Source organism: Cyclopterus lumpus, chromosome 3, assembly GCF_009769545.1.
Source record: "Cyclopterus lumpus isolate fCycLum1 chromosome 3, fCycLum1.pri, whole genome shotgun sequence".
Lineage (NCBI taxonomy): Eukaryota > Metazoa > Chordata > Actinopteri > Perciformes > Cyclopteridae > Cyclopterus > Cyclopterus lumpus.
In genome coordinates, this window is record NC_046968.1 from 28,556,746 (window position 1) to 28,574,086 (window position 17,341).

The 17,341-nt window shown below is 41.3% G+C and overlaps 1 protein-coding gene across 1 annotated transcript; it reads left to right on the forward strand.

Moving 5' to 3' along the window:
- The first annotated feature begins 1,089 nt into the window (after positions 1 to 1,089).
- LOC117728854 (troponin T, fast skeletal muscle isoforms-like) lies at positions 1,090 to 16,422 on the forward strand. Its single transcript, XM_034529781.1, has 14 exons — positions 1,090 to 1,189; positions 4,304 to 4,343; positions 4,458 to 4,471; positions 4,797 to 4,805; positions 6,546 to 6,668; positions 9,869 to 9,887; positions 11,064 to 11,109; positions 11,262 to 11,378; positions 12,717 to 12,794; positions 12,940 to 13,053; positions 13,153 to 13,262; positions 15,011 to 15,101; positions 15,323 to 15,363; positions 16,315 to 16,422. The coding sequence occupies exons 2-14, from the start codon at positions 4,324 to 4,326 to the stop codon at positions 16,349 to 16,351; spliced, it is 819 nt and encodes a 272-aa protein (XP_034385672.1). The 5' UTR covers positions 1,090 to 1,189; positions 4,304 to 4,323; the 3' UTR covers positions 16,352 to 16,422.
- The last annotated feature ends 919 nt before the right edge of the window (positions 16,423 to 17,341 follow it).

Sequence of the window (17,341 nt, forward strand, 5' to 3'; positions counted from 1 at the left end):
TGTCTCACCTTCTCCACGCTGTCGAGGAAGATCACGACCGCGCTGTTCATGCGGGCGGCGGACTTCACGTTGCCGTGACCCACCACCCGCCCCACCGCCAGACTGCAGTCCTCCACGGAGAACGCAAAGCCCGGTGCAACTCTCAGGCCATGTCCCCGAGTCAACCAGCTGAGGTCCATCGCGCGCTGCTAACGCGCGACGGCCGGCTGCGCCAACACGCACACAACAAGCCACCAAACCCCCTTGTGCACACAATAACCCCACACACCCTACAACACACACTACCACACACACTACAACACACACTACAACACACACTACAACACACACTACAACACACGCTACAACATACACTGCCTTCTGTCGACCACTCCAACAAGAAAAACAGACAAAAAACACCATTTACTCACAACAATGCTCTCAGCTCACAACCTCCGACCTCACGCTCAGAGAGAGAGAGAAAGAGAGAGAGACAGAAAGAGAAAGAGAGAGAGAGAGAGAGAGAGAGAGAGTCTAAGAGACTCACTTTGGAGTGTTAACACAACTAATGGACTGGTCTCTGCCCATTCTGACCATGATAAACCTCCAATTAGGTTGTTTGTTTATGGAGTCAATAACCGGCTCAGCTCTGAACAACAAGGTTTCTCTGTAAATATGTCGTCTTTGCCTCAATCGCGTGTTTCCATAGTTCCTGAAGTCCCATTACGACTGCTCGATGGTCCCAGTTCTATTATTATTATCCAATTACTCTGTTACCGTGCACTGGCTGATGAAGTGTCTGGCACACACACACACACACACACACACACTTTCATCTCCATTGTCTGGATGCCAAGCTGATGTGTAATCCACACACACACACACACACACACACAGCCTTCCATCACTGTAAATTTAGCAACAGAAGCTTCTCAGCTGCTCCTTTCCAGAACCCGAGCCCTCCTCCATCCGCAGCATTTCACCCATCTCCTTCTCCAGGGTCATCCTGCCCCCCCCCCCCCCCCCCCCCCCTCCCCCCACCTATCTCATCCCCACATTAACATACAACACACACTCTCATCCCTCAGCCAATAAGGGCCTGATGAGCTCGAGTATCACTATAACACAAGGACTTATTCTCTGAGCGAGCCCTGTGGTGTCTTACAGACCTTCGTCCCCGTCGCCCGAGGAGCTTCTCTTCCCCTCAGAGGTAAGACGACCTCTGACCTTCTGAACCGCACACTTTCCTCCTTTTCAGCTGCTTGTCTTTCACTGCGTTTGTGGAGAGCCAGACCCTTAGGTGTCGTGAGCCAGACCCCTCAGATCGTGGTCTGGTTATCGGGGGTCGTGACCCCCCCCCCCCCCCAACCCCCCTCCTCCCCCCCCCCCCCCCGAGAGGCGAAGACGTGGGACGGGCGTAGTTTGGTGTTCGGGGATCGTAAACGGTCGTTTAACAGGGTTATTAAAATGTCTCATAACGTAATAGAATCACGTGTTTATGTGCCTTATGTGAGTTGCAGTTTGCACCTCCGCGTTATGGGATGTCGAGGTGTCAATATGAATGGACGTTTTTCACCTCGTTCATTTTGTGGCTTTATTTTAATCCTAAATGCATCTCGGTCCATCTGCTTTTTAAAAAAAATATATATATATATATATAGATATATATCTATATATAGATATATATAGATATATATCTATATATAGTGGACTGGGATGTAAACTGTGACCGTCTGAATTGTGCAATATGAACATAATCAGAGAGCATTAAAGTGACGTAACCACGACGACCTCATTATTTACCTTCGAAGAAATGCAGATTTCTTTTTGAGTGCCTGAAAAGTGATATTTGTGACGTTGTTTTTAATGTAGAAAATTGGCAAATCTCTCCGTTAGTGTGACGGTGAACACGTCTGCAGGTTCACGGACGAGCAGCTCAACCCTCAGATTTATGGTTTAAATTCTGGCCCATCTCCTCTTTATTCATGTGTATATAATACAGGCATCTTGACATTTCACTCGAAGTCCTCCAGAGTTTTGAGTTTCAGACGTTCGTTGTTCTCGAGGAGCGAACGCGATCGCTCCTCCGAGCGCGCCGACGTGCCGGAGCGTCGGCATGCGGCCGAGCGAAGGCCAGGACGCTCGGTGGTGACGGGCCGGCTGTCGGCGCCGAGTCCATCAAAGAGAGCGGACGCCGATTGGCCGCTCGAGCGTCCTCCTGCCAGACCGAGCCGAGGGATTAAAGCAGCTATTTGGACGCCGTTCCCCAGCTGATGGGTAGAAATAGGACCCAGAGATAATCCTCCTTGTCCCCTGCAGCTGTGCACGCCGCTAAGTGTGAAGGAGTCATCCAAAGACACTTTGTGTATAAATATAGAGTTTATACCTCAAATGTGCCGAATGCTACATGCAGAGAGCAGGAAGCGGCTCCTCGTCCTCCTTTTGGACTTTGAAGGATGCTTCGATCGGTCAGCGAGACCTCGGGGGGATTAGAGGGGCATTTCCCCAAAATAGGACCGGAGTTTGGCCTTTCTTCATGAACTGGAGAGATGGCCTTTTAATCCGGGGAACGAGGTCATAGAGGTCAACGTGAATACTATTAAATTACCGCGTTGTGAATTATGAGGATGAGTTTTAAAACAGGAGGGGGGGGGTGATGTGCGGACTCCTCCCCGACCGGCTGAGGCTCTGGACGAGGTGTTTGGGGCGAGTGTGAACAAGGCCTCAGTGGGGACGCCGTCACTTCGCTGCAGCTCTCTGACCTTTGACCTTTCCGTGGAAGAAGTACTGAGGTCTTAAAACAAACCTATTTATCATGCCTCTGCTCATACCCAAACTACAGAGGGTGGATCTCAACCACAAGGTCTATTTTAATAACCTTTGTGTTGTAATAACAAGAATAAGTGGGAGCTTTTTGTTCAGATATGTAAATATCAGTCTATATGGTTATTATTAAATGAAGTTGGCACACAGCATAAATTTAAACGTTTCAGGCTTGTCTGAAAAATATATTTAGGAATGATGCAGCAGACTGTTTACACCTTTCCTAAATTATAGGACAATATGTGATACGCAGAAAATAAATTAGAGAGTATTTAGAACGGAAACTTCTCTTCCTTTCCTTCTCTAATATGTTCTTTATTATTCTAGTTGTGTTTAGAGCATGTACAAGTGGATGATATATTATTAAACCTGTAAAGAAATAAAATAATAATTGAATTTATTTGTAATTACTCACTAATTGGCGACTATAAAATAATAAATAGAGGAACCCTAATTAGGGGACCTTTGTTCTCAGGAGGTTAAGTGCAACAATGGAGAAAAAAAAAAAACTCTGTCTACCCATTAAGGTCCAGGCTTAGGGGGGCGTTCCAGACCTCCGCCTCCCCGGCAACACGCTCCTCCTGTGGGACTCGTGGGCGTTCCCAGATGGACGAGATACGTAATCTCTCTCTCTCCAGTGAGATTACATATCTCGTCTGGCAATGTGAAGGAAAAACAACAACAACTCCATTACATGTAAACGTCCTTCTTTCAAAACTCTTAAAGGCACAGGGTGTAAGATTTAGTGACACCTAGTGGTGAGGATGCAGATAGCGAGCAACAACATGAGCCTCAATGAGCCCTGAGAACCGTGGTGTATCTTTACATCTCTGCTTTACATCAACAAATTCAGAATGGGATTAGAGTTCACATTTAAACTATAGCTAAATATTGTTTATAGAGCAGCAACAGTTGTGTTTACAACAAAAGAGTCACTATATAAAGTCATTAATATCGCGCTGCGCTTGTGTAAACAAAGCGGCGGTGGCCGTTTATAGGTTTCACTTTTGTTTACGTGTACGCGCTTGTTGGACAGATGTATCGATAGTGTCCTTCACTTCTAGATAATAAATGACATCAAAACATTACAAATTATTAATAAAAAGCTAAATATACTTTTAAGTATGTAATAAAAATACAAATCATGCAAAAGCATGTAGCCTATAACTACATGACTTCACCCTTCTGTTTGTGAATAATCTAACAAGATATAACGATCAGTGAGCTCTAGAGTTGCTAGCTGTTTCCAGTCTTTATGCTAAGCTAAGCTAAGCTAACTGTCTCCTGGTTGTAGCTTCACGTTCACTGTACACACTTGTGTGGTGTCGATCTTCTCGTCTGACTCTTTGCAAGAAAGCAAATAACAGAAAAGTTTCATAATATTTTAGTAGTTTAATAGTTTGGTGTTTTTACAGCTGGACAGACGTTTCAATGGGGATCAAACTCTGAACCGGTCGTCCTCTCTGCCGTCATCTCAAAGCCTCTTTGTTTCCTCCCTCAGGTGCGAAGTCTGCTGTCAACATGTCCGACACCGAGGAACTGTAAGTGTCAACAACAACAACAACAACAACACACACCGACGCCAAGTTTCATTGGTTTCACTTTGAGCTGGGTTTTCATGTTCGATTGATTTGTGAATGTCTTTCATATTTCAGGGATCAGCTCGAGGGTAAGTTTATATTATATATGTATTATATATAAAAGCACATGAAATGCTTTCAGAGCTTTGTATTCACATAGACTTTAATTTAATCATAAATCAATGCTATTTTTCAGAATGTGTTACAATGGCCTCAAATGCACAGCTAAAATTAACATTATTTATAATTTGTTAACCATATGTTTTTGTGTTTATTTGGAAATAAATATTGTAAGAAATATGTCACATATTGATGTTTACATACAGATTTAGTGTAATCACGGTCAGTTTAGAGAGTGTTTAAATGTGATTGTGAAAATGACTCCGTGTCGTATTCGTTTCTGTTCGTCTGCAGAGGAGGAAGGTAAAGACGACGGAAGACATTTGAATCCATATTCAACATCATTTTCTCCGCTGCACTAATTTGTCAGCTGCCTGATTTCACCCTTAACTTGAGGTGTTTTGACTGCTCTTTAAACAGGAAGCGCTGACGTCTGCAAAGACATTATTTCTATTCATTGTGATTTAAAAACGCTAATGAAAGTTAACCACGTCAGCATTAAAGATAGCTTCGTATTAATAAATGCACATTTACTTTACTTCATTATACTTTCTGACTAAAACTCAGCTGTCAGTCAAACACGTCAAAGTTAAGGGTGATTTTTGTTCTGAGTGATGTTTTGAATCACATGGTTGAGAAAAGCTAAATGTGAGAGCTTCCAGACGCTCTACATTGACGTTTTCTCGGTATGTGACATGTTTTTCACGTTTCATCATTGCAGCCGTCATTGACCTCATTCACACAACGGACATATTTCTAACGGTGGAGGTGGGAAACTTCCCATTGATCACGATGGTGGGAACTGGGGAGGAAACTGGGCGAGACTCGGTGACGATTGGGCAAATAAATCAAATTTAAAAGTTCATCTTACAAAATGTAAATGAAGTAACGTCATTGAAACCCTTCAATCGTATTAAGTTATGCAGATAACTTAATAAACCTGCAACACTCCCCATTGGTAACCTCCATTAGAGCTGACAACCAGGTAGAGTTCACGTTGGCTCGATAAGGACAAACAATCAAATTGAAGTATAGACTTTGAACCATAGACTTCTATACAACCAGAGGAGTCGCCCCCTGGTGGTCAGGAGAGAGAATGCAGCTTTAACACATGAAGCATAGACTTCTATACAACCAGAGGAGTCGCCCCCTGGTGGTCAGGAGAGAGAATGCAGCTTTAACACATGAAGCATAGACTTCTATACAACCAGAGGAGTCGCCCCCTGGTGGTCAGGAGAGAGAATGCAGCTTTAACACATGAAGCATAGACTTCTATACAACCAGAGGAGTCGCCCCGTGGTGGTCAGGAGAGAGAATGCAGCTTTAACACACGAAGCATAGACTTCTATACAACCAGAGGAGTCGCCCCCTGGTGGTCAGGAGAGAGAATGCAGCTTTAACACATGAAGCATAGACTTCTATACAACCAGAGGAGTCGCCCCCTGGTGGTCAGGAGAGAGAATGCAGCTTTAACACATGAAGCATAGACTTCTATACAACCAGAGGAGTCGCCCCCTGGTGGTCAGGAGAGAGAATGCAGCTTTAACACCTGAAGCATCGATCAAAACAATCTGCACAGTAAAAACTTAAAATAAGGGTAGAAACTCTATGTATTAAAAAAAAAAGAAACACGATGACGGGAGCGACGTTGCAGGAAAACCAACAGTGAGAGAAAACAATCGTCACTTCCATGTTTTTATACTTTTTTAACTAAATGAGGGACAAATTAGCGCCCGTGTCACGTCTTCGCTTCCAGAAGAAGCAAAACAAGTGAACTCTTCAGGAAGTTTCCCACCTCGACGGTTCAATATGGCTTCTGTGTGAAAGGTCAAGTGACCCCCTCTCATCATCATGTGTTTCTCTCTCTCTCCAGCAGCTCTGTCCATCACTCACCCCTCCATCCCTCTCTCTCCCTCCCTCTCTCTCTCGTAACTAAAGTATAATCTCTCACTTTGTGTCATGTCTGTGGTCTCCATTAACGGCCTTCTTCTCCGACACCCTCCCTGCGCCCGGCGGTTTTGGTGCATGCTGCGTGGCCCGTAGCCCAGGAGGAGGTAGTAGAGGTAGAAGTAGCCCCTGAGGCGGAGGCCCAGGTGGAGGCAGAGCCCGAGGTAGAGCCTGAAGCCGAGCCAGAGCCGGAGGAGGAGGAGGTCCAGGAGGAGGAAGGTACGTGGCGGGACAGACGGGTCCTCCCGGCATCGAACACCCGGCACAACATACCCGACCGGGACCAGTTTAGGGCTCACGTTTTACATTTTAGTCCCTTCGTTGTCATTTCTGGTACATTTCTGATACATGTTCTTTTTTAGAATTTACATTTCCAAATGTTCAAAATGAGCTTTCGCACTCGAGATCAGATTTCCTTTTCAATCGCACCGTCCATAATAAAAGTCATTTTCGTCTCCAAAATAAAAAAAATTTTAAATTTTTTTTATTTTTCTTTTACAATTTAAATTTTTTAGAAATGGCCATTGTAACAATTAATCAGAAAATAAATGTGAATTTGACGTAAAATAACATTGCACTTTTATTTTCTTTATATTTTTTTCTAGCTTTAGCGGTTAGCTTTAGCGGTTAGCTTCAGTCCGCGCGGGTGGGCGCGGCGTGACGAGGCCGGTGTGTGTTGTTCTAACCAAGAGGCCCCGGGGGGCCCTTGGGTGCCTTCGGGCTCTCTGGACACTGATTGCATCATCACCATCAGCGTCAGTGTCACGCACAACCAACACAAACATGTGTGTCCCGTTTCCAGCGTTGCGGCTCCGAGTGTTTGAACTTGTGAATCTGAACGTTGAAAGAGAAGAAGAAGAAAATCTGCTGCTTTTACATGAACTGTCTCAAGTCTTTGGCAAACTCACAAAGGATTATGGGTAATATCAGTCATGTAAAAGCTTCTTCTTCTTCTTTCTTTCCATGAGTAGATGAAGAGTGGCACCGGTCCCCACTGTTCACGTCTTCCATGGAAATGTTGTTGTGTTGTTTGTTGTTTGTTGTTGTTTCTTTGTGGTGCCACTGCAGACGTCCCGCTGCACTAATGCTTCAGCTTTTAGAAGCACGTCGTTTGGTTACCGACGGTTACGCTCAGTTCAGCAGTTTTTATGTGTAGAGAAGGTGGTCTGGTTCTAGAGAGTTCTTCTTCAAGCTCCTCATCGGAGCCACCGGGTCGGATTCTGGAGAAACCAGGTGACATCATGCAGGTTCACCAGAACCTCCTTCAGTTCAGACTCCAGCAGAGACCAGTCCACCGTGGGCAGACCCAGATCCAGCAGAGACCAGTCCACCGTGGACAGACCCAGATCCAGTAGAGACCAGTCCACCGTGGGCAGACCCAGATCCAGCAGAGACCAGTCCACCGTGGACAGACCCAGATCCAGTAGAGACCAGTCCACCGTGGGCAGACCCAGATCCAGCAGAGACCAGTCCACCGTGGACAGACCCAGATCCAGTAGAGACCAGTCCACCGTGGACAGACCCAGATCCAGTAGAGACCAGTCCACCGTGGACAGACCCAGATCCAGTAGAGACCAGTCCACCGTGGGCAGACCCAGATCCGGCTTCACCTGAGCCAGAACCAACACTACCACTTTAGTCCACAGGGGGCACCAGAACCAACACTACCACTTTAGTCCACAGGGGGCGCCAGAACCAACACTACCACTTTAGTCCACAGGGGGCACCAGAACCAACACTACCACTTTAGTCCACAGGGGGCACCATAACCAACACTACCACTTTAGTCCACAGGGGGCGATAGAACCAACACTACCACTTTAGTCCACAGGGGGCACCAGAACCAACACTACCACTTTAGTCCACAGGGGGCACCAGAACCAACACTACCACTTTAGTCCACAGGGGCGATAGAACCAACACTACCACTTTAGTCCACAGGGGGCGACAGAACCAACACTACCACTTTAGTCCACAGGGGGCACCAGAACCAACACTACCACTTTAGTCCACAGGGGGGGCCAGAACCAACACTACCACTTTAGTCCACAGGGGGCACCAGAACCAACACTACCACTTTAGTCCACAGGGGGCACCAGAACCAACACTACCACTTTAGTCCACAGGGGGCACCAGAACCAACACTACCACTTTAGTCCACAGAGGGCACCAGAACCAACACTACCACTTTAGTCCACAGGGGGCACCAGAACCAACACTACCACTTTAGTCCACAGGGGGCACCAGAACCAACACTACCACTTTAGTCCACAGGGGGCACCAGAACCAACACTACCACTTTAGTCCACAGAGGGCACCAGAACCAACACTACCACTTTAGTCCACAGGGGGCACCAGAACCAACACTACCACTTTAGTCCACAGAGGGCACCAGAACCAACACTACCACTTTAGTCCACAGGGGGCACCAGAACCAACACTACCACTTTAGTCCACAGGGGCTGATAGAACCAACACTACCGCTTTAAGAACATAAAGGTCATTATTATAATATTATTAATAATAATTGTGTTGTGGAGCTGCCCGCTGTGTTAATGCAGAAGGAACGCGTGACTTCTGCAGTGGCTGCCGCTGCCTGTTTACTATGATTATTATTATTATTATTATTATTATTATTATTATTATTATTATTAAGTATTACAATGTGCTTGCTCAGCTGTGCAGCACCGCTAATGCTCTCTGTTCTCTTGCTTTGGACGCTTGCTGCATGCAGACGGCTATGAAGAGGAAGGTATGTTGATGTCGTCCCTTTCGCACCTTTTTCCACACGAGTCATGTTACGTTTTGTTCGCTGCCATCAAAAGAGAGCGTTTTGCAAGGATGCAGAAATGCTGAGTCGTGTTTTTGTTTGTTTGTTTGTTTACGGGTGCCCGGCGGCTCATCTGTGCTTCTTCTCTTCTTTGCATGATTGCGTCCTGCCAGTGGACGAGGGAGATCAAGATGGTAGTTTGTATTTCCTGCTGAGTCGTGTTGTCTGCTGTTTTGTTTGTTTGTTGCCGTAAAAAAAATAGTTTTTTAAAAACCCAACAATATAAAGTTAATCACAAACTGTTCTCACTGTTAAAATGTGTGTTTTATTCATTTACCATAAATTAACAGTAATTTACTGTCAAACTCCGTGTTGTGAAAAGTGTGCGATGAAGAAGATGAAGTAGTTCACGTGGTGATTCATGACTTTGGTTTGATTCACACACTAATGCGCAACAAATTAACGCACAATAGATAGAACAACCAGGAAACCGTGAACTCACAGCACTTAAACCACAAACTGGAGGTTTGAGACGACGTGGATCGTTCCCCTGATTAACCAGCAGCCGCGTGGTCGTTCTTCATGTTCTGGGTTCTCTAACGCGTTCTCTCTCTTTTCTCTTCATGTTCCTGTTTTAACGATTAAAAAGAGGAGAAGCCAAAGTTCAAGTGAGTACATTTACTTTCTTCCACTTTTAAAGCTCATTACCGACTACTCTGGTTGTATAGAAGTCCATGCTTGATGTGTCAAAGCTGCATTCTCTCTACTGACCACCAGGGGGCGACTCCTCTGGTTGTATAGAAGTCTATGCTTCATGTGTTAAAGCTGCATTCTCTCTCCTGACCACCAGAGGGCGACTCCTCTGGTTGTATAGAAGTCTATGCTTGACGTGTTAAAGCTGCATTCTCTCTCCTGACCACCAGGGGGAGACTCCTCTGGTTGTATAGAAGTCTATGCTTCATGTGTTAAAGCTGCATTCTCTCTCCTGACCACCAGGGGGCGACTCCTCTGGTTGTATAGAAGCCTATGCTTCATGTGTTAAAGCTGCATTCTCTCTACTGACCACCAGGGGGCGACTCCTCTGGTTGTATAGAAGTCTATGCTTCATGTGTTAAAGCTGCATTCTCTCTCCTGACCACCAGGGGGCGACTCCTCTGGTTGTATAGAAGTCTACGCTTCATGTGTTAAAGCTGCATTCTCTCTAGTGACCACCAGGGGGCGACTCCTCTGGTTGTATAGAAGTCTATGCTTCATGTGTTAAAGCTGCATTCTCTCTCCTGACCACCAGGGGGTGACTCCTCTGGTTGTATAGAAGTCTATGCTTCATGTGTTAAAGCTGCATTCTCTCTACTGACCACCAGGGGGTGACTCCTCTGGTTGTATAGAAGTCTATATAAATGACTCTACTTCTCTTGATGTATTCCCTCAGTAAACATTGTAAACATTAGTTTTTGGTCTCAATCTCTAGTTTCAAGTCTTCTTCAATACAGCGTGATGTTCATTTAGTAAATTATGGTCATTTAGAGTCAAACAGACCATAAAGTAGGGGATGCTTTAGGGGCGGGGCGACAAGGTGATTGACAGGTCTCTACCAGAGCTGTTTACAGCATCTCTAAGTCCTCTTCAGTCCAAATATGGTCACTTTATTTATTGAAACACTAAAGCACGTCATTACGGTAAGAATGGCCGTGCCGTGGCGAGGTGTGAGGGCGGCTCACGCCACCGAGGTCTTGAGACGGGAGGCGTGAAGCGACGGGTGTTTAGTCGGTTGCAACGTGCAACCTCACCACTAGAGGTCCCTCTGAGTTGCCGTTCGATATTTGAACGTTATTTTCCTTCGACAGACCGTCTGCTCCGAAGATCCCCGACGGAGAGAAGGTGGACTTTGATGTAAGCCGACTTGTTTTTGTTCAACGGTGTTTATCCAGAAACATGCAGCAATATATCATCAGTACATTTACTCGAGTACAACATTTTAGGCACATTTTAGTACCTCCCGTGTGTCCAGTTTGTGAGTGACAGCTGTCGCCCGCCTCTCTCAGGACATGCAGAAGAAGCGTCAGAACAAAGACCTGGTGGAGCTGCAGTCGCTGATCGACGCCCACTTCGAGTGCAGGAAGAAGGAGGAGGAGGAGCTCCTCGGCCTGAAAGACAGGATCGTGAGATTAAGCAAAATATATACATTGAACATGCACTTCATAACATGCATATATATAAATATTTATTTATTTATATATACACACATATATATATTTAAATATACATATACATATTTATTTATATATATATATACATATACATATATATTTATTTATATATTTATTTATATATACATATATATATTTATTTATTCATATATATATATATATATATTATTTATTATTTATTCATGTGTATACATCGATATATATATATTTATTTATATTTATTTATTTATATATATATATATATATTTCTTTATTTTTATTTATATTTATATATATATAAATATATATATTTATTTATGTATATATATACATATATATGTATTTATATATATACATATATATTTTTTTATTTATATATATAAATATATATATATATATATATATATTTATTTATGTATATATACATATATATGTATATTTATTTATATATTTATTTATATATACATATATATATTTATTTATTCATATATATATATATATATTATTTATTATTTATTCATCGATATATATATATTTATTTATATATATTTATTTATATATATGTATATATATATATATTTCTTTATTTTTATTTATATATATAAATATATATATTTATTTATGTATATATACATATATATGTATTTATATATATACATATATTTTTTTTTATTTATATATATAAATATATATATATATATTTATTTATGTATATATACATATATATGTATTTATATATATATACATATACATATATTTATTTATTTATATATATATACATATATATCTATATTTATTTATATATATACATATACATATATATCTATATATATTTATTTCATTTTATTTATTTATGTATCTTATTGTAAGTCGCTTTGGATAAAAGCGTCAGCTAAATGACATGTAATGTAATGTATTGTAATGTATATATACATATATATATGTTTATATATACATACATATATATATATATATTTGTATTTATTTATTTATATATACATATATATCTATATTTATTTATATATATACATATATATCTAATTATATTTATTTATTCATTTTTATTCATATATATAAATATATATATATATTTATTTATACATATATATATATGTATTTATATATATATATATACATATATTTTTATTTATTTATATATAAATATATATATATATATATTTGTATTTATAGATATTTATAGATATATATAGATATATATATATTTATTTATTTATATATGTACATATATGCACATGGCCAAAAGCTTTGCAGCATTTATTTATTTGCAGCATTAATTATTCATTTTTCCAGGAGAAGCGCCGTTACGAGCGAGCCGAGCAGCAGAGGGTCCGAGCCGAGAAGGATAAGGAGCGCCAGGCCAGACGGGAGGTCCGGACCCCTGTTATCATTCTCCATGTTTACACTCACACACCTTGTGTTACCACTTCATCGTCGTGTCCTTAAAGTATCTGATGTCATCGTATAGTGTCGCGCCTCACCTCACACACACCGTGATGTCACACTCATTTCTCAGGCTGAGCGTCAGAGGAAGGAGGAGGCCGACGCCCACTGGAAGGCTGAAGCGGAGGCCAAGAAGAAGATGACGCTGAGCAGCATGGGGTCCGGCTACAGCAGCCACCTGCAGAAGGTAGGCAGTGTGTGTGTGTGTGTGTGTGTGTGTGTGTGTGTGTGTGTGTGTGTGTGTGAAGACCTTCAGATCTTCCTCTTCTTCTCTTTTCTCTCCCAGGTGGAACAGAAGAGAGGGAAGAAGCAGACGGAGCGGGAGAAGAAGAAGAAGATCATGTCGGAGAGATGCAAACCCCTGAACGTGGACGGCTTCAGTGAGGACAACCTGAGGTAACCGGAGATGTCCTCACAGAGATGGAACAACCCAACACCTTCATCCTGCTCTTCATCCTGCTCTTCATGGTGTTCTTCATAGTGTTCTTCATGGTGTTCTTCATTGTGCTCTTCATGGTGCTCTTCATGGTGTTCTTCATGGTGTTCTTCATAGTGTTCTTCATAGTGTTCTTCATGGTGTTCTTCATGGTGTTCTTCATGGTGTTCTTCATTGTGCTCTTCATGGTGTTCTTCATGGTGTTCTTCATAGTGTTCTTCATGGTGTTCTTCATGGTGTTCTTCATGGTGTTCTTCATGGTGTTCTTCATGGTGTTCTTCATGGTGTTCTTCATAGTGTTCTTCATAGTGTTCTTCATGGTGTTCTTCATAGTGTTCTTCATGGTGCTCTTCATGGTGTTCTTCATGGTGTTCTTCATGGTGTTCTTCATAGTGTTCTTCATAGTGTTCTTCATGGTGTTCTTCATAGTGTTCTTCATGGTGCTCTTCATGGTGCTCTTCATGGTGTTCTTCATGGTGTTCTTCATGGTGTTCTTCATGGTGTTCTTCATAGTGTTCTTCATGGTGTTCTTCATAGTGTTCTTCATAGTGTTCTTCATGGTGTTCTTCATGGTGTTCTTCATGGTGTTCTTCATTGTGCTCTTCATGGTGTTCTTCATGGTGTTCTTCATAGTGTTCTTCATGGTGTTCTTCATGGTGTTCTTCATGGTGTTCTTCATTGTGCTCTTCATGGTGTTCTTCATGGTGTTCTTCATAGTGTTCTTCATAGTGTTCTTCATGGTGTTCTTCATAGTGTTCTTCATGGTGTTCTTCATGGTGTTCTTCATGGTGTTCTTCATGGTGTTCTTCATGGTGTTCTTCATGGTGTTCTTCATAGTGTTCTTCATAGTGTTCTTCATGGTGTTCTTCATGGTGTTCTTCATTGTGCTCTTCATGGTGTTCTTCATGGTGTTCTTCATAGTGTTCTTCATGGTGTTCTTCATGGTGTTCTTCATGGTGTTCTTCATGGTGCTCTTCATGGTGTTCTTCATGGTGTTCTTCATAGTGTTCTTCATGGTGTTCTTCATGGTGTTCTTCATGGTGTTCTTCATGGTGTTCTTCATGGTGTTCTTCATTGTGTTCTTCATGGTGTTCTTCATGGTGTTCTTCATGGTGTTCTTCATGGTGTTCTTCATGGTGTTCTTCATAGTGTTCTTCATGGTGTTCTTCATGGTGTTCTTCATGGTGTTCTTCATGGTGTTCTTCATAGTGTTCTTCATGGTGTTCTTCATGGTGTTCTTCATGGTGTTCTTCATGGTGTTCTTCATGGTGTTCTTCATGGTGTTCTTCATGGTGTTCTTCATGGTGTTCTTCATAGTGTTCTTCATGGTGTTCTTCATGGTGTTCTTCATGGTCTTCTTCATGGTGTTCTTCATGGTGTTCTTCATGGTGTTCTTCATGGTGTTCTTCATGGTGTTCTTCATGGTGTTCTTCATGGTGTTCTTCATGGTGTTCTTCATGGTGTTCTTCATAGTGTTCTTCATGGTGTTCTTCATAGTGTTCTTCATGGTGTTCTTCATGGTGTTCTTCATTGTGTTCACATAAAATAGAGCAATATGTTCAATATGTTCAATATGTTCAATATGTTCAGATTCTCCTGTATTTGAGTTATTATGGGATGCACGTCACAAAGCGGTTTAGAACCACAGCAACGTGGTTCTGTCTTAGAACCGTTCCCTGAACGTTTGGTTCTGCTTGCGGTTCTCCAGGGAAAAGGCCAACGAGCTGTGGGAGTGGCTCCACGACCTGGAGGCCATCAAGTACGACCACTGTGAGAAGCTCACGAGGCAGAGATACGAGGTCAGAACATAACAAGAACTTTATTATAAGAATAAGCGTCAAAGATTAAAACAGGTCCATCAAACCCAATGAATGAGATTTAAAAAAGAGGAAGAACTCAACGTGTGTGTTTTTGTGTAAAATCTCAGTTTTATGACAAACGGGAGTTTGAACGCGTCGCGTTGTGTTCATGAACCGGTGTTTCCACGTGTGCGTCGTGGACCCTGCTCTTTGTCTTCCAGGTCGTGTCTCTCAGGAATCGAATCGACGAGCTGCAGAAACAGTGAGTCACAAAAACATCAACGAAGAACAATTAGTTCAAAATACAGACGCCATGTAGTGAAAACAATGTTCTAAAATAACTTTATTACGATGTTTATGTAATATGATCCGAGGTGGAAGAAGAGTTTAGATGTTTTACTTAAAGAACGTACCTGCGTTTAAACTGTAAAAGTACAAAAAGTATTCACATTAACATTAAACATTTAAAAGTAAAAGTACTCATTAAGTAGAATGACCCATTTCAGAATAATGTATATTCAAATTTGGGATTAAAATGAATGCAATAATGTTTAATATTGGAGCTGGTAAATGTGGAGCTGATTTAAGGAACTTTATTTACTGCTTGTTAATTTAATTTTTAATAATATGTAATTTATTGGTTGGTTTAAACGTAATATTAATAATAAATCTAGAATTTAGCTATAGCTTTAGCTAACTTTCTAAAGCTGTCAAATACATAGTTTATAGATAAATATAGTTCCTCAAAATTTCCCTTAAGTACACTATTTTTTTTTTTTTTTACTAATTTCACCACCAACAAATACAATAATTTATTTACTTGTGTTTTTGTTTTGTTTTTACTTTTTATTTCATAACTACCTTCGTTTTGACATAAATCAATCCTGATAAAAAAAACTATTCAAAATAATATATATATTTTTTTTTAATAAATTGACTTTTAATCATTTTATTTGTATTACATCATTGTTATAGTCTATACATAATGAATAATGTAGTCCATGGTTGTGACTGTCATGCCTCTGTCTGGACACTAGAGGGCGACGTAGCTTCAATAAACCGCTCCGGGTTAATTTCTCAGGCTGTGCTTTCTTATATATTTAATATATTTTTAAATATCTATTTTTAATAGCCATAATGTTCAACTCTCAGACACCATAAAGCATCTCTGTACACATCTGATGCATTTTGTTTGCACTTTTGCGCTTTGCAGCAGCAAGAAAGGAGCCGCCGCGCGCCGCAGGAAGTGAGCGGCGGCCCGGAGAAGAGGCTCCTCCCCCTCGGCTGCAGCGGCAGCTCGGACCCGGAGCGAGTGGACGTCACGATGAATTCAGCTCTAATAAATACATTTTAAAAATGTCATTGACTCCGATAATAAAATGCCAGAATTATTGATCAACCGGCCTGCGTGTCGAAGTTTGTATCGATCGATCTGATCGATCTCATTGATCAGCTTCTAATAAACAGGAAGTTGATGCAGCTGAACTGTCTTTTCTTTTGACTGTTTAACAAACCTGCATCTGAAGGAATAATATATTGCTTTTATATTTTATACATAATATAATATAATATTTTTTATGTATTTTTAAAAATCACAAATTGTACTTGTATACAAGTACTTATATTGATCAAGTATTGTGCAGAGCTCCTGCTCCTCCAGAAAAGATGCATGTTGAAGGTGTAAACTACTACAAGATATAAATATATATAAATATATAACTGGGAAATAAAATTGCATTGCTTATATCAACTAAAGGGTAACCGTGTCACCTGGTGGTGGTTTGTGGTATGACATGCTGGGATAGAAAAGTTCAAGCTTTCTAAATTTGAGAAATGTAATTCTCAAGTTCATATTTTGGTTCCCGGGACCCCCAAAAAATCTATGTGATCAAAAGTTTAGAAAGTGGTGTCCCCACATGTAACCTAGTAGTCTGGTGTCCACACGAGGCAGCAAAAACAAGTATGTGTGTGTGTGTGTGTGTGTGTGTGTGTGTGTGTGTGTGTGTGTGTGTGTGTGTGTGTGTGTGTGTGTGTGTGTGTGTGTGTTTTTTGTAATTGATCCTCGGATGTATCAGGCTGAATATGAAAAAGGAAGTTATTGTTGGTTTCAACATGAGGCCTCTGTAATATGTTGACACTTATTTTAAAGCGTGAATATCGTAAAGTAACTTTACTTTTACTTGGCTAAAATATTCTTTTACTCGTTCTAAATTATCTTAATAAATGACATCGTTGCACCT